General features: G+C 37.8%; 1 protein-coding gene across 1 annotated transcript in view; it reads left to right on the forward strand.

The window, feature by feature from the left end:
- The window catches only part of LOC127623380 (CD276 antigen-like), a 122,761-nt gene that overhangs the window by 60,113 nt on the left and 35,984 nt on the right, over positions 1–26,664 (forward strand). The window contains exons 5-6 of the mRNA XM_052097820.1: positions 15,584–15,718; positions 24,844–24,897. Of these exons, the coding sequence (XP_051953780.1) occupies positions 15,584–15,718; positions 24,844–24,897 (189 nt within the window). The remainder of the gene's footprint in view (positions 1–15,583; positions 15,719–24,843; positions 24,898–26,664) is intronic.

Below are 26,664 nucleotides of genomic sequence, written 5' to 3' on the forward strand. Positions count from 1 at the left end.
TGTTTAGCTAATCCTTGTCCTCTGACATTTCTGTCTTGCCGTCTTTGTGATTACATTTATTGTTATTATTGCTAATCAGAATTCATGGAGATCCCTTTGCGGGCCTGTTGGAGGGGAGGACAATAAATAGATGGATAAATAAATAAAAATGAATAATCTTTGAAATGTCAGAGAGCTCTGGGAGGGGGAGATGGCAATATTTTTGGGAGGGCACACTTTTGTATTGTAGTGTTGTTTGTGAGGTGTTGTGTAGGGTGAAGACAGAAACTTTACTTTCTTTGCATATTAACTTGATTTACATGGTCATGAAGAGCACATTTTCTAACTTAACTGACTCTTACTACATTTATGTAATAAAAAACTTCATTTTCAGAAAAGTAATGGAAGTTAAAGGGATAGTTGACCCAAAATTGGAAATTCTGTTTTCTTTTTCTCACCCTCATGTCATTCCAAACTTATTTGAGTTTCTGTCTTCAATGGAGCTCAAAAGAAGATTTTAGGCACTTTATTAGTCTCAGTCACCATTCATTGTGCATTATTTCCCATAAAATGACAGTGAATGGTGATTGAGGCTTTCATTCTGCCAGTTATCTGAATGAGATGTCTGAACAAAGAACATTATACAGGATTTTAAAAAAATAATAATTGGGTGAATTTTCGCTGATCTATCCCTTTAGTAAAAGCTCAAAAATCACTAACATTTCCATAATGAACACATTTTTCTAGTCATGTTCTGATCTATATTATTTCATAGGCTAAATAAAGTAGCAGTGTTAACCACCACACAACCTTAGAAATCAAGTTGGAAAGCTGAGCAAAATGTACAAGGGGTGACAGGTTACACATTGTTCTGTTCATACACAGATATGCTGTTTTCAGCCGTCTCAGAGAGGTTTAAGTTCATTGTTGTGAAGGCAAAGTGCTGCAGGTGCACCCATTCATTTTAACCTTTTAAGCCCCTTAAAGTTATAATACAAATCTAAAAACATGAAATAGAGGTGTGACAGCTCTTCACCATACTTTGTAATAAGGATCTTGATAAACAATATACTGTACATTGTATCACGATATGCAAGCAAGAAGGAGGACCCAAATGCAGGAATAAGTAAAATAAATTATTTTATTAATCAAAAGAAAAACAAACAGGAAAAACAAAACTCAAGGGAGAAAACTGGTAGGAACACAAAAAGAACTAAAGATGGTAATAAACTAATAACCAAGATAGCAAACATACAAATGCAGGTCAACAGACATGGGAATGAAACAATCCGACATACACAAGAGGAAAGAGAGCACATATACAAACAAGGTACTAGAGGAAACAGTTGAAGACCATCAACATACTGAGGACTAAACTAAGGGTGAGGCCAGAGGGAATGAGGGGGCAGAGTTGGGAGAGCACATGGCAAATGTAAACATTAGCCTATGCCATGTGCTTATACATAAATCAAGATACATATATAATGGTGTGAGTTTAGAGCAGGACTACATGTTTGAAAAACATATTTGCATTCCATTTGGTGTCAATAGTGATGCAGAACTTACACACTTCACCTTTTAAGAAGACACTGACTGACTTTAAATCTTCTTGCATCCATATATTAGATCAGGATATTGTCATGACCTAGTCTCACATATCCAAACCTTTGACTGAGGCAAAAGGTCTGGAGATTATTGAAGTTTAAACTGGCCAAGAACTGCCCATTACAAAGGAAGGGCTATTTAACACATAAAGCAATCAGTAACAGTGGGTTTTGTCATTACGTGCCTTTGAGGGGTGAGTTTAACTGTGATATAGTATACCATAATAATAGACAGATGTGTTTATACTCTGAATATCTTTAAAAGACTTGATGTCACTAACATGGCAATCTTGGGCAAATCCAGTAATTTTTTCATTCTCAAAAGTGCTTGTTTTATCAACACAGAATCTTGTAAACACGAGTCTGCTGGACGGACTGATCAAAAGCCCTGTGTGCTTTTACTCACAGAAGTTCCATCAAACCAGGTTATAGGATTAGTAGATCAAGACAGCATTTTCCAGTTTTGCATGCAAAATGGATTGGTTAGTACATGGGCTGTCTGATGCTGAGTTTAGTATTGACCCAATAAATAACCATAAACCCTTCACACCAGTGCTCAGTACAAATTCAACTTCCCCATTTCTGTTTTTAACTCTTTGTCTTTGGTCACTCACTAAACACTCACCATCACCACTTAGCCCCCTCACCTGTGCTGTCTCATACTAGCCTGTCTTCTTCTCTGCTCTGTTTGTATTTGCCCCATCTGTACTCAGCCTGGAGGAAAGTACCCCTTAGCCTAGTTCCATGTTCCTTCTTTTCACTGTGAGCATCAGTAGCCCACAGGCTGATCTGGACACACTCCTGCTAAGTCCTTTCTTCTCCACATGGACTCTGTATTGTGTTGGGGTGACTGTCTCTGTCACAGGTAAAAGGAGAGAGTGATAGCTTTGATCAGTGGTATCAGGAGAGGAGAAGAGAGATTATGCCGGGGAGGTGTTTGAACTCTTTATTCCAGGAGATGAAAGGAGAGCAACAGTAGAAAATCCAGCAAAAGTGAAACTGGTATGTTAGGCCTGACCCACAAGTGGAGAGGCGGGGCTTGGAACTCCCTTGGTTGCCATGGGACACGATAAGAGGCTCCACAAATAGTGTACAAAGTAAGGCAACATTTTTTAATGAAAATGTTGATCGTCAACCTAAAGGGGGTCACACTAAACCAGCCGCGGCCCATGTATTTTAAGTCTAGGCCTTCAGTGCGATTCATGTCATTAAGAAAACACAGTTTCAAAATGAATAATACACCGTATCATACATTACATGTCAGTCAACTAATAATAGCAATTGACATTTTAAAAACACATCCACACATGTAAGCCAGAACCAAGGAAGTCTAATACCAAGAAAAAGCTCTCTAATAATATTTGCGATTTAAATTTAGCTTGCAATACATTTTGTTTCATCTGGGCACATGGTTAATTTTCAAAACTTGATCCGACACTGAATGCTCAAGCAGCCTAATTTACACTTAGAAAACTCCAGATGTTGCTATAACAATGCAAAAAGCGCTTACCAGTTAGCTTGAAGTGAAAATCAGTCTGTTTAATTAATCAATCGTACAATCATGCAGAACATCTCAGGTTTTTAAATCCATAAATTTCTTTTACTCAATGGTGATGTGGCCATGTCAGCCGACTCGTTAGCAAGATCTCGCGCTCTTCGCTTTCAAATTACGAACATTATTTAAAGCGTGATTGCATCACTCAAGGCCAGCTTGAAGGCCTGGTTCATCCTAAAGACCACACCCACCAAGAGCAAATAAATAAATCTGATTGGCTGATGAAGCTGACATTCTGACTTGAAATGCCTATTCACTGCAGTGTTGAGGGATTCTGAAGGCCTGACGGGGTGGAGCTCAGACTCATGCGCTGTTTCAGCTAAGGAGCATGGCTTCGTGCATGAGATTTGTGAAACAGTTGTCACACGTTGCTTGTAAGCATCGAGGAATAAATACTGATTGGATAAACTTAAATTTTTTTGCAATTTGTTTGCAGATGAATTAGGAGTGGAAAGTGATTGAAAATACAGCTCAATGAGAATGATATGATGAAAAAAATATTTATTTATTAGGCATGTTACGCCAGCAGAGAGGCTTTGCTGGTCCTGAGAAATTGCCACTGCACTAAACATTACATGAGTTGTAAATTTTTCTGCTAATTTTAAACAAGTTCTGCAACTTTAACAACCCTGTTACCAAAATTACCGACTGGTCTAAAATTAAAACCCTGAGTTTTTGTGGCCTGGGTAGATCAGCAAGTACAGACGCTGACTACCAAACCTGGAGTCACAAGTTCGAATCCAGGGTGTGCTGAGTGACTCCAGTCAGGCTTCATAAGCAACCAATTGGCCTAGTTACTAGGGTGGGTAATGTCTCGTTGGGTTAACCTCCTCGTGGTCTATAATGTGGTTCTCACTCTCGGTAGGGCGCGTGGTGAGTTGTGCGTGGATGCCGCAGAGAATAGCACGAAGCCTCCACACATGCTAGGTCTCTGCGATAACGCGTTCAACAAGCCACGTAATAAGATGTGCAGATTGACAGTCTCAGATGCAGAGGCAACTGAATTTCATCCCCTGTCACCCAGATTGTGTCACTATGCCACCACGAGGACTTAGGAATTGGGCATTCCAGATTGGGGAGAAAAATATATATATATTTTTTATCATTTTCTACCAATAAACATTACATAAATGTCACAATTAAAAAATATCCCAGAATAGGTATCATGGTTGCAATTAACAGGGTTACAAATTTAGCCTAAATAAAGCTATTATGCTAGGTTACTCTTATGGTGGGTAATACATTTTCTAATACATCTTTCTCAGCAAAAAACAAAACATGGGATTTGTTTCTATAATGCATTAAAAAGTAATCTACAGTATTTGTGGGAAGTGCTTTTTTTATGTTATTTTTTTCCGGCAATGAATAAACCCCTTTGCCCGTTTTGTGAGCAAATTACACTTCTGGAACATGCTGTTAAACATGACATGGATACAAGGCAAGCCTACTTGCACCTGGCCCACAGAATTCAGGCACTTGAGATAATCGTAATGATAAGAGCTAAGATGTATTTCCTTGTCTGTCTTTGTCAACTGAAAAACAGTAAGAGGTAAAAGAGATGAATAAGGGCTTCAGAGGAAGGTGAGGAAGATGATGGGTGATGAGAGTTTTTTTGGGATATATCTATAAGAGAGTGAAACAAAATCACATCATCAAACCATAGTAAGAGAGAAATATGAGCCTACAGGCCTTTAGGGACAACAGCGCTGAAATGGCAGACTTTTACAACATTTATCTTCATCAGGCCAAGAGATACAAAGAGAGAGAGAGTGAGAGAGAATGGGATAAAGAGAATTCAATTATTTGGATTAGATAAGAGTTCATGTATAGATAAAATTGTATCTTAAATGTGAAGTGTGCAATTTCTTTGTAATTAGTAGCACCAAATTGAATTGCAAAAATTACGACTGTTTCAAACAGGTTTCTCGAACACTCTTCCTGCCTACCGCTGGTCAACCAACAGAAGAACTCACACCATTGCTTTAACCAAAAAAAAAGAAAAAGAAAAAAAAATCTACTTAGTGGCAAGTTACATTTTCTCCCAAATAGATGAGTTTTTAAGATTAATACTCTATATGGTTTCAAATCAACATCTTACCTCCCTACCGTAAACCTAAATCTAACCGATAGTACCATAAAAAGCAAATACACAAACATAAAAAACACAATTGGTGAAGCAACCATGCCATTTTGTGGTACTTCTATAACTCTTTTGGCTCCTGTAGTGGTTTCACGGTCTACCACGGTATGAAAATTGACGGTTTTCAAACCATCTACGGTATTGAGAAAAAAATGCATGTCAGACTCGTCAACTTGCGCCACACACACATGCAGCGGAGAAAATGTCAGAGAGAAGCGAGTATGACATAAGTGAGTGTGTGTGTGAGTTAAAGCAGTGTTTCTCAACTGGTGGGTCGTGACCCAAAAGTAGGACGCAGGTCTATTCAGACTGGGTTGCGGACAGCAGGGAAAGAACAATGCCATGGTTCTTCCATTGAAGATATTTCGGCGGCTGCTCTAACGATAGCCTGTTTAGGACTGCCGCCGAGTCAGATTTAATGATAATCTCGCAATCAGCTAAAGGCTTCTCATCTGCACTTTCGCACAAATGTAATGGAACCAGCTCGTGATCATGATATACTCTGCTCTCTGGCGCGTACATGCAACAACCGGGCATCCCTCGATACTGCAGCGTGCAGATCTCAAAACTGATGTGACCAATTTCAATTGACATTTCTAGTTTAAAGCATTACAGAGGAAGTCAAGTCGAACCTCTCAAACAGTAGGCAGCCCTGACTTGCCAAACAGCACTGAGGAAAAGAGCAACACTTTACGCTTATTTTTTTCACCACCTTTACAAAATAGTTCATTTTATATCAACAGTGGCAGTTGTGAAGTTTCAAGATGTGTTTCAGTTAGTACTTATTTTTTTCATATACACTCACCTAAAGGATTATTAGGAACACCTGTTCAATTTCTCATTAATGCAATTATCTAATCAACCAATCACATGGCAGTTGCTTCAATGCATTTAGGGGTGTGGTCCTGGTCAAGACAATCTCCTGAACTCCAAACTGAATGTCAGAATGGGAAAGAAAGGTGATTTAAGCAATTTTGAGCGTGGCATGGTTGTTGGTGCCAGACGGGCCGGTCTGAGTATTTCACAATCTGCTCAGTTACTGGGATTTTCACGCACAACCATTTCTAGGGTTTACAAAGAATGGTGTGAAAAGGAAAAACATCCACTATGCGGCAGTCCTGTGGGAGAAAATGCCTTGTTGATGCTAGAGGTCAGAGGAGAATGGGCCGACTGATTCAAGCTGATAGAAGAGCAACTTTGCCTGAAATAACCACTCGTTACAACCGAGGTATGCAGCAAAGCATTTGTGAAGCCACAACACGCACAACCTTGAGGCGGATGGGCTACAACAGCAGAAGACCCCACCGGGTACCACTCATCTCCACTACAAATAGGAAAAAGAGGCTACAATTTGCAAGAGCTCACCAAAATTGGACAAAATGTTGCCTGGTCTGAAGAGTCTCGATTTCTGTTGAGACATTCAGATGGTAGAGTCAGAATTTGGCGTAAACAGAATTAGAACATGGATCCATCATGCCTTGTTACCACTGTGCAGGCTGGTGGTGGTGCACAGTGGTAACAAAGCTTGAATCATTTCAAATTGGTTTCTTGAACATGACAATGAGTTCCCCACAGTCATTTACATTTACATTTATGCATTTGGCAGACGCTTTTATCCAAAGCGACTTACAGTGCACTTATTACAGGGACAATCCCCCCAGAGCAACCTGGAGTTAAGTGCCTTGCTCAAGGGCCCAACAGTGGCATCTTGGTGGTGCTGGGGCTTGAACCCCCAACCTTCTGGTCAGTAACCCTGAGCCTCAACCACTGAGCCACCACTGCCCTCAGTCACCAGATCTCAACCCAATATAGCATCTTTGGGATGTGGTGGAACGGGAGCTTCGTGCCCTGGATGTGCATCCCACAAATCTCCATCAACTGCAAGATGCTATCCTATCAATATGGGCCAACATTTCTAAAGAATGCTTTCAGCACCTTGTTGAATCAATGCCATGTAGAATTAAGGCAGTTCTGAAGGCGAAAGGGGGTCAAACACAGTATTAGTATGGTGTTCCTAATAATCCTTTAGGTGAGTGTATACTATAATTTGATGTAGGTCCTTGTACTTTAAAACCATGAACAAAACTATGCAACAAAAAAGGAAATGCGACCCATGATATATTAAATACATGTTATGTTTTTACTATGGTGGGTCGCCACTTGATTTCCATTGTAAAATCTGTCCTGAAGCAAAAGGTTTGAGAACTACAGAGTTAAAGGTACAGACAGGAGCAGTCTGGCTGTGATGTCATGGACCTACAGTATATGTTAATTTTTAATATTCGTAGGACATTACTTTAAATGCTCACACAGCTGATGTTATTTTTCATTTAGTAGTTAATTTAACATGCAATGCTAACATGTAAACTAACATGCTTTAGTTATATAACATGTTATAGTTACATGCTACATTTCATATTTTATCATGTTTATAATTCAGTTTATTATTTTAATTCTGTTAGCTTTCTTATTTATTTTATTTATTTTCAAAAATTGAGACTTTTTTACATAAAACAAAATGTTTCACATTTCAATTATAATCAACCAAAAAAAAAAACATTCTGTTTTCACTCCTTTAAGGGTCATTATAACTGATAATAATAATTGTGTAATATCGTACACCGTGATATTTTCTGAGATGGTAATCGTACCATGAAAATCTCATACCGTTGCAACCATAGTATTTACCCTCTACAGGACTCGTACATTTGCATCACAAGTACAATGCTCTAGTTGAGCCACAGTGCAGTTTGATCGCACTTTTCATTTCAAAAACTTCTGTGTGATAAATAATGTTCTAAGACTTAAACTTTATCTGAACTTTCCTAATGAACACCAGGGCAAGACTGAATGGTCTCCTTGGGGTCTTTATGGAAGACCACACCATACTTTCCCAATGCCGAATATCAGCACTGTCCTTACAAACCAAAAATAAAGAAATAAATAGAAAGTTATTTAATCATCGGTCTTGTTAACCTTTAGAAGATGCTTTTAAACATATCGGGTAGTGGGTGTAGTATGTCCTCTGCATTAGTCCAGCACTTTTCCATGTTCACACTTTCTCTTTAGCAGCTGAGAGACTTTGGCTGCACTTCTACAAATTACAACAAATCTCATTTTTGTTCTGTTCAAGAGACTTGTCTCCTTTCTCCTCTCTAACTCTTTTTCTGTGAGACCTCACTACTTCGATACATCGATACATTCTCTGTCAGTTATGCTGGCTAGTATATCATCTGTACCTGTCTATGAGTTACCGGGGGAAATAAACTCTGATATCTTCTCACAGTGCTTTGCTATGTTATTGACTTTTTTGGAACATGGTATGTTTGAACTGATACTTACATGGAAAGCACTCAAAGACATTAATATAGGACTAGCTGTCTTATTGATTTTTAAGCATACACAATTACATGCTCTTCACATTTGTGGCAAGGAAAATGTGCAGTCTATTTTTATCATGTTCCTATTTTGGCTCCAAGGCAGATGCTGCTATTTTTTTAAATGCTTATTATTCTGCAGTCGCCCACCTAGCAGTTGGAAAGTTCAAGAGCCATCAATTGAACTGCAGCATAGTTGCAAGAAGTGTTGTTTTTAATCTGTCAAATATTAAGAGAGGACTGTGTTTATTTTGCTTGTTAATTTTCAGCATAAGCCGTAATAATTGTAAGTCGATTTGGATGAAAGCATCTGCCTAATGAATAAATGTAAACGTAAATGTAAAAAAAATCACATCCCCAGCAATAATCCCCAAGCAATAATTGTAACTCAATTATAATTATTTTGTTAAAATCAAATTAAATAAGCATCTTTCATTATATCAGAGAGGTCTATTGTTTAAAAGATTACACTTGTCTCAATTGTATTCATAGATAAATATGACAGTTCATTTAAATTGTGTCCAAAAGTAAAACGTCTACAAAGCTGATTTTTAGACTTACATTTTTAAACTGATTAAATTTCCAGGACAATCTTGAGAAAAATATTCTGTATGAGGCTATGTTTTGCCTTACTTAAAATATCTAATAAATAAAGTACATTTTGACAAATTACATCAAGATACTTAAATATGGAGGACCAAAGTATTTAAAATGAAATAATTAAATCAATAAATAATTTGTTTTGTAACAACACAACTTTTTTTTTTTTTCCTAGGTAGTAAGTGTTATTTCCTAATTGCTTGTGCCTCAAAAGTATATAAAATGGCTATTATTTCCCACAAACTTTGCTTTTGTGTCCAGGACAGTGATATTTTTAAATTGACCTATTTTCCAGAACTTTCCAGATGGATTCAGTTCTGAGTAAACTTGGAGTAACTTCTAGAACTTTCCAGATGGATTCAGTTCTGAGTAAACTTGGAGTAACTTCTAGAACTTTCCAGTAATATAAATACAGGGGCCTTAAGCCCACCAGTTCAGTTTAGTTCCAGCTGCCTAAATTGATACATAGCAAGACCTTGCTGGATGCCTTGAAGTATGATGAGTATGGCTGGGAGGTCATAGGAGACTTCAAAATGGTGGCATGGCATGGGTCTCCAAGGCGGTTTTACCAATTTTCTCTGCTAGCTTTGCCTTTGGGACAGCAGGGACACCAAGACGCACTACCACAGTTGGGACTGGCCACGTCAGAACGAGTTCTCTGTGGGGAGGAACAACGTCAAATGGGAGCCACTGTTGGACCCCCATAAGGTGCTGATGCCACCACTGCACATCAAATTGGGCCTTATGAAACAGTTAGTCATAGTTAGTATAAATACATGATCATTTGGATTCATATGTTGTTTCTTCTGACTTAATGCAAACAAAAAGACACAAAATCACCTGTTTTCTCATTGGAAATAGGTACATTTCAAAATATCAATGTCCTGGTCACAAAAGCAATGTTTTTGGGGAATAATAGCCATTTTCTATGCTTTTGAGGCATAAGCAATTAGGAAATAACACTTACTACCCAGGAACAAAAATTGTGTTACATAGTGTAATTCATGAACTAACAGCATTTAGTGTTTGAAATATTTCATAATATTCACTTTCACTGCTTCTACATTTAATTAAATATTTCTATTTTCTTTCATAGTTAAAACAGTTACTATACAGGTGAAACTCGAAAAATTTGAATATCGTGCAAAAGTTGTTAATTAATTTCAGTAATTCAACTTAAAAGGTGAAACTAATATATTATATAGACTCATTACAAGCAAAGTAAGACATTTCAAGCCTTTATTTGATATCATTTTTATGATTATGGCTTACAGCTTATGAAAACCCCAAATTCAGAATCTCAGAAAATTTGAATATTACATGAAATCAATATAAAAAAAAGGATTTTAAATACAGAAATGTCGGCCCTCTGAAAAGTATAATCATGCATATGTACTCAGTACTTGGTTTGGGCCCCTTTTGCATTAATTACTGCCTCAATGCGGCGTGGCATGGATGCTATCAGCCTGTGGCACTGCTGAGGTGTTATGGAAGACCAAGATGCTTCAATAGCGGCCTTCAGCTCTTCTGCATTGTTTGGTCTCATGTCGCTCATCTTTCTCTTAGCAATGCCCCATAGATTCTCTATGGGGTTCAGGTCAGGCGAGTTTGCTGGCCAATCAAGCACAGTAATACCATGGTCATTGAACCAGGTTTTGGTACTTTTGGCAGTGTGGGCAGGTGCCAAGTCCTGCTGGAAAATGAAGTCAGCATCTCCATAAAGCTTGTCTGCTGAAGGAAGCATGAAGTGCTCTAAAATGTCCCGGTAGACGGCTGCGTTGACTCTGGACTTAATAAAGCACAGTGGACCAACACCAGCCGATGACATGGCTCCCCAAACCAACACAGACTGTGGAAACTTCACACTGAACTTCAAGCATCTTGGATTGTGTGCCTCTCCATTCTTCCTCCAGACTCTGGGACCTTGGTTTCCAAATGAGATGCAAAATTTGCTCTCATCAGAAAAGAGGACTTTGGACCACTGAGCATCAGACCAGTTCTTTTTTTCTTTAGCCCAGGTAAGACGCTTCTGACGTTGTTTGTTGTTCAGGAGCGGCTTGACAAGAGGAATACTGACATTTGAAGCCTCTGTCCACTCCTTGTGAAGCTCCCCACACATTTGAATGGCCTTTTCCTGTCAATCCTCTCCAGGCTACGGTCATCCCTGCTGCTTGTGCACCTTTTTCTTCCACACTTTTCCCTTCCACTTAACTTTCTATTAATGTGCTTTGATACAGCACTTTGAGAACATCCAACTTCTTTTGCAATTACCTTTTGAGGCTTTCCCTCCTTGTGGAGGGTGTCAATGATGGTTTTCTGCACAACTGTCAGGTCAGCAGTCTTCCCCATGATTGTGAATTCAACTGAACCAGATTGAGAGACCATTTAAAGGCTCAGGAACCCTTTGCAGGTGTTTAGCTGATTAGAGAGTGACACTTTGAGCCTACAATACTGAACCTTTTCACAATATTCTAATTTTCTGAGATTCTGAATTTGGGGTTTTCATAAGCTGTAAGCCATAATCATAAAAATTATATCAAATAAAGGCTTGAAATATCTTACTTTGCTTGTAATGAGTCTATATAATATATTAGTTTCACCTTTTAAGTTGAATTACTGAAATTAATGAACTTTTGCACGATATTCTAATTTTTCAAGTTTCACCTGTAAGTCGTTTTTGATAATAATATGCTTAATTTCCGAATGCAGCCTAATGAATGAATTAAAGCCCATTTCCCCAAAGCGTTTTATTTTTTATTATTATATATTTTTTTATAATGGAAGAAATTTAGCAAATGTAAATTAATGTACAGAGGTGTAATCTTAAACTGGCCTGTGTTTTACATTTACATTTATGCATTTGGCAGACGCTTTTATCCAAAGCAACTTACAGTGCAATTAAACAGGGACAATCCCCCCGGAACAACCTGGAGTTAAGTGCCTTGCTCAAGGACACAATGGTGGTGGCCATGGGGGTTAGAACCTGTCACCTTCTGATTAACAGCCCTGTGCTTTAGCCACTACGCCACCACCACTCCTGCATGTTTTAACATGCTCCTATATGTTTTAACATGCTAATCTCCATCTAAAACTACTTCAGATAATAATAATTATAATTGTGCATGCAATTATAATTATTGTACATGCTGTTTTTATGGCGTCATATTAATTGAGTGACTATGCACATGCACACCGCTATTGAAATAACAATGAAATCAAAAGTTTGATTACAGTAAAAGTGGTGGAAAATTTTCAAAGAAATGTTAGTGTTGCAACACCTAAAAATGTACACTTTCATAATGTAAACATTTTAACATTTAATCTTGATGTTACAAAAAGAGCTCACATCCATGTCCATTTGTTTCCCATTTACCAAAAAATGACAGCTTGAAATAACAGAGTGGAATGTGTGATATTTATGTGAAACTAGAGAAATTAATCCCAATTTCATCTGCTCATGGCTCATTGAATGCAGGGTAATACTATGAAACGGTTTCAGTTGGAAACACAACAGGCTTGTACACATGGGCCTAAAAGCATCTGTTGTGTACTGGCTCACCGTGGCAGATACTGAACCCTGCTGTTGAAAACCAGCTAATGAGGAGACACAACGCTGCCAGCCAAATCTGTTATTTCCCCTGTAAATGAACATTTTATTTGTGCTTTGTTCATACAAATGTTCAGTTGGCATACTCGCTGGTAAAATGAATAAAATAAAATAACAGAGGCCTCTACAACTCCGGCTCCAAATGTTTAGTTACTTGTTACATCAAAATTTTTCTTATTGCCATATTAAAAGTTATTTAAAATAATTGAATGTGAGCTGAAACATAAATGGATTTTTGTATTCTGCATCTGCATCTTTAAACAGCTATTGGAGATGGAACATCTGTATAATTATTTCTGCATTTGGCAGATCATTTTATCCATAGCACCTTAAATTCCAGCTACAATTTTTATCAGTACGTCTTGTGGTGGAATGATCAACCCCTCCGTCTCGTCATCATCGTTCTGCCTCATAGGGCGGCCCTTCAGCCAGGCTCATGACTGGAGTTGGGCAGGAGATTGAGAAAAGGTGCATAATTATTAAGACTCGTTCTGACAGCGGTGTATGAAGCACTCCTGATGTGAATAATGCTTCATCACCGCTGTCTTTAAAATGTAGAGCGCACCTCTTCTCGGGGAGCCAGCTTAAAATCTCCATGTGTGCAGACACTGGCATCCTCGCACGCCCAGGACCAGAGGTGTGAGGGTTCGGACGAGTGGATGCGCTGCCGGACCCGCTCCTCGGACCCCCGGGCGGATTAAATGAGTCACCGGGGACAACAGCTCATGTTGCGGCCGACAGGCTAGAGGCTGGGATGCTTTCTCCTCACAACTGCCGCGGGCCTGGGAAGTCAGGCCGACAAGGACGCTGAAGCCCCTCGCTCCATGGACCCTGGAGGGGAGCATGTACTGCCGATAGACCCAACTCATGCCTGGGCCATTCCATGGACACTACCCTGCCCTTCACGGAGCCCCATCTCACCGCAAGGATGCCAGATTCCCCTTTGTATGAACACTATTCCCCCACTTTAATTCCCCCTTTTATAGACATGTGATTTTATTGTTATTTCCAATAAGTGCCTCTCCGAGGCTTGACGCCACACCCACTATGTATGTCTCTTGCTCACCAAGGGTTATATTGGGATTTTTAAGATGGGGGAACCCTATCAGGAAAAAAAAAAATAATAAAAAAAAACACAAAACAAAACAAAAAAAAAACTGAACTGGAGCTGTAAGTGGCAGTTTATTAAGTGACGAATAAACTGCAATTTTATTCTCCTTTATAATTTTTTTTTTTAAGACTGCTCCCCCAATTTAACCCCTTACCATGACTTTGACATAGCTAGCACCATGCTCTACCAGTCTCAATTTTTTTCTCTTAGACAGCAATGAATTACATGGAGAGCAAATTGAGACTTTTGCTGAAGTCTCCTACTTTTCAGATTTTTCTCCTAAGAAAAAGACCCAAGCAATCTCACCCCAGTGTCTTCTTTAGTTTCAGAAAAGATCTCAACAATATCTCAAACTGTGCTTAAATTGCCAATAGAATTCTTTCAATACCAAATTATCTGTCACATGCAATCAATATTAATTTAATATCTCTATTTTCTATCTGAATGACAAGAGCCATAACAGTCTGTTTGTATGTTCTAAGATATGTTTGGAGAAACTTCTGAAACTAAGTTGATACTTAAATAAAAGTTATAAAAGAGCAACCTCTGTGCAATAAATAATGATTGCTAAAACCCTTTTTTTTTTCAACAATTTTTATACACTATAGTGTGCCAACAATCTTCTTTTTTTTCTAAACACTGTTTTCTTACAGTGCAGATTACAGGGATGCTTCTTTTATAGTCAACTATTCTCTCCACAAAACGATCCGTGATGCATCCTGACCTCTTTTTGGCTCAGTGTTATCATTTCTGTCCTTCGAGCCCTAGCTCGAATGCTCCAGGTGATTTGTCATTTTCCCACCATACACAAGCTCTTTTTTTTTTTTTTACTTTGTTTTTCAATTATCTAGGTGGATTGCGCACCACCATATTGTGTTTGCACTGCCAGGCAGTCTTAGTGCTATTTAGCTCTTTCTCTCACTCTCCCTCCTTCACATTAATACACTGGGGAAATTTGGAGGCTGTAATATCTCTCTTTGTATCACTGACCAGTTTACTTTCCTCGCCCACCCAGACCCTGCCTCTCATATTGAGGCTGAATTGTCTCAGGGGTTGCGTGTTTTTACCATACATTCTGATGGACAGTTATCCACATGGAGGGCTGAAAAGATAGCAGCCTACTAGTCTTGATAAAAAATAAAAAAATAGTGTTGTGACAATTTAACAGTCTTTAGATAATCATCTGGGAGCCTGTAAAGAGGAAAGAAATCACAGTGAGCCTCAGAACTGCACTAGTTTTATGATGCACCATACCGAGAGGAAATACCAAGGGGACCCTAAAGGAAGGATGGGATCAGACTGAAGCTTCAGACTCCTGGCTAAAATGCAGTTTACTCTCTATCCTTAAAATACTATAAAGACCTGTTTAATCTCACCTCTCCTCTTTTAATCACCTGAGCCATTCAGAGTGTGGACAATGAGAGCACTGTTATTTAAATTAAATCAGAGTGTGATGAAGAGTTTGTTGTTTGCTATATTTGGTAATGGTGTTGCTGTGTATGCTAATGAATGTAATGATAATGATGGTGGTAGTAGGGCTAGAACAATAATGACAGAAAATATGTAATAATATTAATGCTTTCTCATTTTCTTTTCTTCTCTGTCTGCAGCCCAGAATCTGGTGTTTCCACCAGTTGCTTTGTGGGTGACCATTGGTTTGGCGGTGTGTTTGCTGGGACTGCTTATCGCGCTGGCTGCTGTCTGCCGCAGGAAAATCAAAGAGAGCTTTGAGGAGATGAGAGCTGGTAAGGATACTTCCCAGTGAGTGAGTATGTACTCACGAACAAGGTCTTGTCATAAATCACTACTTGAGCTTTTCTAAGACTTCTCATGATGATATAAGATAATGACAGTCAATTGGTGAGGACTGGACTTTGTTAGCATAATAATCTGGTAGTCTGGTTCCTAATTCTCTCGTTATGTGCTTCATGTCTGAAGTTGGTTTCTACACAGTCGCAGCCTCAATTGGCAAACCCACTACTCTGGATTTACTAACTGTCTGATGCATATTGCACACAAAACACTTAAGCACTTAAGAGAATCCTAAAATCCAATCAGATTTCCTGAAATAATATTTCTGAGAGTCAAAGTTAACAGATTAATTTTTTTTTTTAAATTTGCCTGGAAACAAAAGGCACTTTTCCACCATGGGGCCGCAGAGTTCTCATTGCAAAATGTGGTAATGGTTTCTTTTTCCACTGTGGTGCGGTGAAATCAGGAGAATGTCCATTGGCAACTATGTGAGAGGTAAACATAAAAGCGAGTGTGCAATGGAAGATGTTTACATGTTCAAGATTTTAGGACTGCTTTTTTCTCTGGTTTTATGCTGCTATTAGGCAGGAAAGACACAGCCCTTGTCAGAAAATGGAAAGTAAAGAGAAAAAAGGTGAGAGGTTTACCGTCATTTGAAGAGGGTTTGTGTTTACCACCAGACACAACAAAGAGAAAGGAAAAGTTTAAAAACTAGCTAAAAATAATATTTATTGACAAAATAGTATATACAGTAAGTATTACATGAAAAAAGTTTTTATTACAATATATTGATATATTTTGAGTTTTAATGAGCTAGTAATCTACTTACGTGATGAAAAAGGTGTGTAGAAAAATAAATGTAAGCTACAATATTAGTCAAAACATCATCATAAAATAATTTTATATACACTAAAGATAGACTAAACATACACTATTTTTAATAAATGTCACCCAAATATTAGCAAACTTGGCAAGCAAGAAAGAGACTTGGCATTGGCAAATTGACAATTGTGAGTCGCCAATAAAGCCATTCCACCAGCAAAGTTGAGTATGGTTAGCTAACTGTGCCAAGAATTCCTGTCCGAGAGCATTGTAATAGTGCTGTGCTGAACCATGCTCAGGTGGAAATGCTACTGTAACCATACCGTGCTCGGAACTATTCAGCCCGATTTTAGAAAAGTGGCTAAAGCCATGCTTAACCCTTTCATACATACCGTCACACATATGTGACGGTTAATAACTGGGTCTCGCATAGTAGAGTCACACATATGTGTTTCTGCAACTGCCAGTTACGTTACAAGATACCAGATGCAAATCGGCTTTTGCGCCGACACAGGCTACACTGGTCAAGCGTCTGTAGTTTATGTTCGTTCAAACTGTAACTCATACAGTCTTTTAAACCACAGAATACGTTTATTTTATGTAACAAACAGCCTAATTGTTACTAAAGTACCACTATAACAGTTCACAGCTTGTATCTACACAGCCATGATATCTAATCATGATCATATGCACGCAGCCACATCTGCTGATTAGGTGCAGATGTGGTTTTCATTCACACAAAAAGCAACTCAAACAGACTTTTCAGGCAATTAATAAGTTTGTTTTCTGATACAGACAGCCAATCTATTACAAAAGCACCACAACAACAGTTTAAAACTTGTATACTCTTAGAGATTTTGATTAAGTGTGATTATCTGATGCACATAGCCAAGTCTGTTCACATTAGCGCTTGCTTCTTGTAGTCAAACTCATTCAAATCAATAGTGGGAGGCACTTAATTCATCGTGACTTCATCACGATTAACTTAATTGATTGATTGTAATAAACTTTCAATTAAAAATTTCAGTAAAAAATTTCAGATCAGGTATTGATACCAGAATGCTTCAAGGTCAGTTACGTTCTAATTCCTTTCTTATTGTTTAAATCCTTAAAATGGTCTAAATGCTCCACACAACTGTTATGCTGCCGTTTGTTTTCAACCCCCACAACCCCAACGCCACCGGTTTAGGTTCCATCCTGCTGTATGGGGTAAGCTCTTCTCCCCTGCTGGCATCAATATCCGGCAGGATCTGATGGTTCATCGAGAATCCGAGCGCTGAACCGTGGGACGGGGCTCACGCCAAGGGAAACTATTCAATAACTATATTCATGTAAATTCTTATTTACTATGAGTCTTTCTGGTAGAAAATATCTCTAAATAGCACTGGCCACTTTACATGTCACTACTCGTCAGAATGGATAGTTAATTGTCAGAATGGGTCAAACTTTACACAAAACTAGTTTCCAGCTTAACATAAGATATTAAAGGATGTTTTGAGCGGACGGCATTTAGTGATATTTACAATAGAGGGCTTAATCGCAAATTCCTTTCTTGCTACTTCCCATAAACAACTTCAACATTTAGTTTAGACACCCCATTGCATCTTTAAATTCTCCCTATATAATTGCATCAGTTTTTGCTGTCAGTCTCTGTTAAGAGGATTCTTTTTTATACACAGTAAAAAAATAAAAATTATGGAATAAAAGGGCTGATATTTACTGTAAAATAGTACATTGAAAATAGTATTGGCATTACAGCAGTTGTTCTCTTTTGTTTTCTTTTGGTCATACCCCCTTTGAAACAAGATAATAACCATGTATGTTCAGGCAATCTGACACATTGCAAACAGTGTAATGTATATCGTTGCTTTCCAAGCATGACTCAGACCTGCTCTTTCTTTCAAAGCTTGTGAGAGCAACATAACGAGTAATAATTCACGCTGAAGACCCAAAAGCTCTGTCATGGCAGCCAGTCTGAGCAGAATGCTAAAATGCTAAAAGAGCCAGACAGTGTTTAACAGAGTCCTTGTGTTGCCAAAGCCCTGTCTCCCTCCCACTGCTGCTGGAAGTTCATTAGAGCTGGCTAGATAATTAGTTGCGCCATGTAACAAGGGACTTCAGAAGTTGGAGTTTGAAATGACAGAGGGAGAAAAAGAGCAAGAAGAATGATGGGTAAAGGGAGAAATTGTGACAGAGAGATAGAGATGGATTTCACAATCATATGAAGAAAAAAAGCGAGATAAAGAGAAACACCTGAACATTGCTTTTTTTGGGGGGAATAGGAGGCCACTGCCACACCAACTGTAATGAGTTATATGTGTAGTGCAGGATGCATTTAAATAAAGGTCATTCCAGCATTGCATAGGACCCCTGAGATTTTAAAAATACATCTACCACTGCCGAGAAAGACAGAGAGTGAGTGAGAAAATGGGAAGAGTGAAAGAAAGAGTAAATATCTAGCTGCATAATATACCAAACAGTGAAATAGAATAGAATGAACTCAGTAGTGTTGCTCAGTGTATCAGTCTAGAGAGAGTCAAGAGAGTGCAAGAATTCTGGAATAAGATCAGATTTGGGTGGATTACTTTAATAACATATTCTGGTACAGTATTCTGAATAATCTCTCTGAAAATAATGTATTCAGGAAAGTATTCTGAAAACATCAAATAAAAAGTAACGTATTTAGAATACAAGAATCATTTTAGAATACATATTTATAAAGGCAAGGCACAATTGGAGGAACTAAGTGTGATATGTCATTATTATCTTATATGTAGTGTTACACCTCCACTTCTAACTAATCTAAGTGAATCTGAATAGCTTGCTTCTTTAAATTAGATGTGGAGGTGGACACTAATGTTTTTTCTTTATGAAAGGAAGAAGACAAACCAAAGCCAGTTTGTGGTCAACTACAATATTTTTTTATTTTAATCTTCTTCTTAATTCATTATTAGATTGGAGTGACAAAGAAAATAATATTTTGACACAAAATTAGATAAGAAATGCAAATAAACCGTATTTATTTTTGAGATGATAACTGGATGCCATAAAGCAGTGAGGTCATGTGACAACAATGTATATTAATTCTTTTTTTAACTACGGTTGCTCGCATATTTCATATTTAGGCTGATTTATTCACTTAGCTTTCTCTTTTATTACCAACACTTTTATTTTGGATGCTTTTGATACTCATCCTTTGTTTTGTTTTTTAACTGTTGTTTTATATTTTTTTTGTGCATCACTTGATGTTATTTAAAAAGTGAGAATATATATATATATATATATATATATATATATATATATATATATATATATATACTTAACTGTAACCCCTGTTCCCTGATAAAAGCGGAACGAGATGGCGCTTTGGGATCGACTTTAGGAGTGACCAGCTGAGAATATGTGTGCAACACGTCAATGAAATTGACTAGAATTTATAGCCTCTGCTGGTGACATCATCAGGATGTACCTGTAGCATCACAGGTGCAAGTCTGACCAAATGCTTATCGTGAGTCGTCCGTCTTTACGCTTTACCTTTTCAAAGAAGCCAAATCTGCTGCTGTTGCATAAATGTATTTACACAGCAACACTCGCTAGAAACAACGTGTTATGCGCACGAATGTTATATTTGTGGAAATAACTTTGCAGACTGTATTGATACTGTTACACAGCTGACAGCACGCTGATAGTTAAGATGTGCCAGTGCAGTTGCCATATATTAAATTTGGGAATCATTATACATGAATAAAACGTTGCATTTCAATTTTTTAGTGCCTACCATCAGACCTTTTGGTGACCGTGGTCCATTCTCAAAGTATTCCAAAAACACAATCTGTGATTCTTTGATTTTAACCCGCGATCATGTTTTCAAATTATCCCAATTTGGCATGAAACCCTGGCAATGCTGCAGTCACGCACTAATGCTCATCTGAGGATGAGAGAGCGAGAAGACGCATTTGCAGCATGGATCTGCTCTGTTCAGAAAAACAATCTTACTCGGAAAAAAGTTTCTTGATTGGCAATATTTTTTTTCTTTATGCCTTATTTTGAGGTCATTATGAGTAAGTATTCTAAAAGTATTCTAAAACATGTATAAAGTAACTGTATTCTGAATACAGGTGTTTGAAAACGTAACGGGGCTGAATACAGTTACTTCATTTTTGTATTCTGAATACGTAACGCTGTTACATGTATTCCATTACAGCCCAACCCTGAATAAGTTTTAGTGAACGGGTCAGCAGCCTTTTGAGATAATCGAGTTGTTGAGTGAGTGAAATTCTTGACTCACTCAGTGGAGGGAGTCTCCACTTACTCACTCTACTACTGCTACAGTATTTTCATCATATCTGTTGTTCAAAAGGATTTTCTAACCCCCAAATCAATTTTAAGATGACATCACTCATTTCCGAGAAATGGTACAAAACATGTCCCACAATTTAACCTGAAATTATTTTTCAAAAATAGCTAAATTTCAGAAATTAAGACAAGAGACAATCATTAGAATGATTGTAAATAAAGAGTTCAGCCAAACATTTTAATATTGTCATCATTTATAATGAAATCCCTCATGTCGTTTCAAACCTGCATAACTTTATTTCTTCTGCTGAACACAAAATAAGGTAATTTAAAGATACACTTGTAACGTTTGGCCCACGAGCAGTTGAAGCATAAAAGTAGCAAGTTACTTGCGGAGGAACATTGTTTTGGTAATTACATGAGTTGGGCTTCTGCATGGATGAATCTGATGTTTTGAGGCATAGAAGGGTACCCATGGTTTCAGGGTATGCTTATCAGCACGAATGTCAGTAACAACATCAAATCTTGTGAGCAGGTAAGTATCTTCCGCTGTTGTTTTGACTTATTGAAACCATATGTGTTTTAAAATAAATAATGTGACAAATGTGAGGCACACTGACATTAGGCATAACAATTGCTAGTCATATCAGATAAGGTCAAACGGTGGAAACTATTATGACTTAACTTGCTGGTTATTCTACTCAAGTAGACCAAGGTAATACATGGTTTAGAGATTGCCATTTTTTCCACTGTCCTTCCTCAAAAAAGTGCTGCAGAATATCACAACCCATAATAAAATGCCCCATTAGAGTGGCTAAGGCTAGCTAACGAACTACCATGCTAATGTTAGGGTGCCACCTGGCTGACTATTGGTCCATAAAATATCTTGTTAAGCAAGAAAAAAGCCATCTCTGTGTCGGTTTAAAATCCTTTCTCAGAGTTGTTGCCACTTCTGAAAAGCCAAGCTGATGTGATTTGTGTTTTATTGTGGTTTCTGTCACTCCCATTTTGCTTGCAGAGTGTTCTTGGTTTGAGGTTTCTTTATTTTTACAATGGTTGATTTTCAGAGGGATGTGTTTTTGAACGATTCATGGTCAATATCACTCATTATTTGTGGCTACAAGCTTTCAGCTTCAAACTACTACCACAACTTCCACTGCACCATAAGCACTGGACCTTCTTTCTTTAGTTACAGACATGATGTAAACACGCACAGACACAATTCATCCTGACAGCTGTAAAATATAAGCCAATATTGTAGGCTTACCTTAGTGAATCGGGGTAAGGCAAAAACACAGTTTGGAAGACACATTTTTTGTGTAATCGCTCATTAATTATTATTATTTATAAAAAAATTAAAATCATTTCTAACAAAAAATAAATAAATCATACAGTGTAAATTTTATGAATATTTGTTAGCTGAATTTAAAGGGATAGTTCATCCCAAAATGAAAATTCTCATAATTTACTCACCCTCATAACATCCAAGATGTGTATGACTTTCTTTTATATGCAGAACATAAATAATGATTTTTAGAAGAATATTTAAACTCTGTAGGTCCATACAAGGCAAGTGAATGCAGCTTAGTTTTTACATATATGAATAGAATTTGACCTCAAATTATCATTTTTTTTTTTTCAAATATAGCCCCAATTTACACCCAATTGTAGAAGATCCATTGTATGTTATTTTATCTGAAAACATTATATGGCCATATATGGTTACAGCACCTTCCTAAATCCCTCAACCACTGCATGTGTGCAAACATTGTTTGAAATGGGAAGGAATGGATTCATTGCAATGGACGTGCAAAGTTTGCCCATTTTGACTGCTGAAAAAAGACAATACAGATTAATTTGTGAAATAGACCTGCACTAATATTTTAACTCTACAACCAGAAAAAATCTGAAATTGTTGTAATATAGCTGAGATAATATAAAATGCCCAAAGTGTTTGAAATAAACATAAATTGAGACATAATTTGTCAATGTTTGCCAAGTTTTTAAACTTTATTTATTTATGTATTTTATTCTTTTAAAATTAGATAAGTTATTTTATATTCAGAATGTTGCCCTTTTCCACAATCATTATACACTTTGGGCCCACAACAAAACTTTTAGTTAAAGGTATTTTGAGGCATTGTACAGTAATCAAGTATTTATGCCTTTTGAATGGTTTTCAATCCGGGTCAAAAATGACCCAAAGGGCAAAAGAAGGGTGCAGTTTCTTAAGACAATAAGAGGGTTAAATCAAATCAATACATCAAAGAACACAGTAAAAAAGTACTGAAATAAAAAACGTCCAGCAAACAAGGATCTACACAAAATGTGTTGTGTGAAAAAGACCTAACATTCCCTCATCGGCCTACATGGGAACTTAGAGGTGCTTAACAGTGGAATGGAATAGCTGAGCTCTTGTGGTGAATGGGGTGGGCTGAGAGGTGCAGGCCTAATTGATGCTGTCTGCTCTGGTATAGCTGCGGGCACTGGTGGAGATTGGACTGGACACTCCTCATATCACACTACGGAACGCAAGGCTGAGGAGGTCAGTCAGAGTCAAGAGCCGAGTTACTCATTTTTCTTGGCTGTCATAATATGTGTGGAGAGGTTGAGGGGGATCCTAACTACAATGAGCAGCTTCTGAGATGGGTCTGTTAGCTCACTTATCAGGGTTGAGAGCCAACAGAGAAGAATATGAACAATGTAGGTTTGTTCTCTCTCTACTCTACTCTTTCTCTTTCGCTGAAATCGGTCTGTGCTTACCGAAAATCAACCCAGTGTAGAAGTGTCGTTGAGGTCAGATGTCTACAGGGTGGCGAAAAAAGCCTGTTGTATTTTTAGTTGTTAATGAAGTAATATAGTCAACAGCAATGCATATTTTATTAACCCTATGCCCATTAGCTTAACCCCAACCATGAACCTAATCATCCATGATGAAAAAAAAATATTTTAGAGGGAAAATGCAACTTCCAAATTGTGCTTACCATTGCTTATGTGAGCACAATTACATCCTGGTTAGAAAATACTGCATATTCTCCTTATTTTTGAATGATCATTTTTGGGATGTACATTATGTCTCTAAAATGTTCAAATATGTGAAGATTTGAAAAACTTCTCTACTCTCTTGTTTCCATTTGTACATCTCAGAAAATGCCAGTAGCTAAACTCTGAATATTTCCAAGTAATCAATGTGAATAGTCAGAAATCCTCTCTTTGTCACAGAGGAAAGCCTTCACTCTAATTCTTGGCCTAAAATGTTAAAGATAATTTTTATTTTTATGGAGGTATCCATAAAAAGGCTCTATTAAAGAGACCAGATGCAAACAAACACACTTGATATACAAGGTACAGTGTATATATATTGTGTAGGTGTGGGAATAAAGAATGGATTTGTGAAGGACGGTGTTCTTAATATCTACAAATTGTGAGTCCATACCAGTCCTTAAATTTGCATACGTTTACACAGCTGTTCATGATCTCATCTCACTACCTTAAAGGAATAGTTCACTCAAAGATGAAAATCCAAAATTACTCATGTCATGTCACTTAAAATCCCATGTGAACCCATTTGTGCATGATATTCCAAGTCTTATAAAGTAAAATTATAGCTTTATGTGAGGAAAAGACTAAATTTAAGTCATTACTCACTGTACTAAACTACAAATGTCTATATTGTACTTTTCCACTTTAGTTTTCTTTACCTTATTTAATTTCATGTGTGAATCTGTGTGTAATTTCAAATTTTTATTCTGTATGATTTTACACTCGACATTTTTACATGGTTTGCCCCTGCAAGCCTCACAGGATAAAGGTCACCACATTCATACTTGTACACATTTTTAAAATGACCCTGAACCTTTTTTTCTTTTTCCTAAGCATGTGTGAATAAATGTTTTACATCTGCCTCTTGAAGAGCAAAATGGATATTTTTGACACCTAGGTTACCACATTTATTTAGATACTGTAAACTCATTCCTTCTCACCTTATCTCTTTTTATAGAGGAAGAAGCTAAAGAACTTGAGGAAGCCAAAGAACTAAAAGAAACCAATTCAGGTCAGTCACTCACAATACTTTGTAAAAATTTATAAATGTATAGGATAACAGTGACATTACATAATGTTCCAATATAGTCACTTCAGCCACTTGTTTGGATGTTGGGATCATTGGCCCAATTTTCTGATCACCCAAATGTTATCAATGACATGTAAACAATGCATTGTGTAAATTGTACATCTACATTATGCAGAAAACTACATCATATGTTGATGTATACATACAGTCAGGTCCATAAATATTGGGACATCGACACAATTCTAATCTTTTTGGCTCTATACACCACCACAATGGATTTGAAATGAAACGAACAAGATGTGATTTAACTGCAGACTTTCAGCTTCAATTTGAGGGTATTTACATCCAAATCAGGTGAACGGTGTAGGAATTACAACAGTTTGTATATGTGCCTCCCACTTTTTAAGGGACCAAAATTAATGGGACAGATTAACAATCATAAATCAAACTTTCACTTTTTAATACTTGGTTGCAAATCCTTTGCAGTCAATTACAGCCTGAAGTCTGGAATGCATAGACATCACCAGATGCTGGGTTTCATCCCTGGTGATGCTCTGCCAGGCCTCTACTGCAACTGTCTTCAGTTCCTGCTTGTTCTTGGGGCATTTTCCCTTCAGTTTTGTCTTCAGCCTGTGAAATGCATGCTCAATCGGATTCAGGTCAGGTGATTGACTTGGCCATTGCATAACATTCCACTTCTTTCCCTTAAAAAACTCTTTGGTTGCTTTCGCAATATGCTTCGGGTCATTTTCCATCTGTACTGTGAAGCACCGTCCAATGAGTTCTGAAGCACTTGGCTGAATATGAGCAGATAATATTGCCCGAAACACTTCAGAATTCATTCTGTTGCTTTTGTCAGCAGTCACATCATCAATAAATACAAGAGAACCAGTTCCATTGGCAGCCATACATGCCCACGCCATGACACTACCACCACCATGCTTCACTGATGAGGTGGTATGCTTTGGATCATGAGCAGTTCCTTTCCTTCTCCATACGCTTCTCTTCCCATCACTCTGGTACAAGTTGATCTTTGTCTCATCTGTCCATAGGATGTTGTTCCAGAACTGTGAAGGCTTTTTTAGATGTTGTTTGGCAAACTCTAATCTGGCCTTCCTGTTTTTTAGGCTCACCAATGGTTTACATCTTGTGGTGAACCCTCTGTATTCACTCTGGTGAAGTCTTCTCTTGATTGTTGACTTTGACACACATACACCGACCTCCTGGAGAGCGTTCTTGATCTGGCCAACTGTTGTGAAGGGTGTTTTCTTCACCAGGGAAAGAATTCTTCGGTCATCCACCACAGTTGTTTTCCGTGGTCTTCCGGGTCTTTTGGTGTTGCTGAGCTCACAACGGTGCCTTCTTTCTTTTTAAGAATGTTCCAAACAGTTGATTTGGCCACACCTAATGTTTTGCTATCTCTCTGATGGGTTTGTTTTGATTTTTCAGCCTAATGATGGCTTGCTTCACTGATAGTGACAGCTCTTTGGATCTCATATTGAGAGTTGACAGCAACAGATTCCAAATGCAAATAGCACACTTGAAATGAACTCTGGACCTTTTATCTGCTCCTTGTAAATGGGATAATGAGGGAATAACACACACCTGGCCATGGAACAGCTGAGCAGCCAATTGTCCCATTACTTTTGGTCCCTTAAAAAGTGGGAGGCACATATACAAACTGTTGTAATTCCTACACCGTTCACCTGATTTGGATGTAAATACCCTCAAATTAAAGCTGAAAGTCTG

The sequence above is a fragment of the Xyrauchen texanus genome, chromosome 29, assembly GCF_025860055.1.
Source record: "Xyrauchen texanus isolate HMW12.3.18 chromosome 29, RBS_HiC_50CHRs, whole genome shotgun sequence".
NCBI classification, from domain to species: Eukaryota; Metazoa; Chordata; class Actinopteri; order Cypriniformes; family Catostomidae; genus Xyrauchen; species Xyrauchen texanus.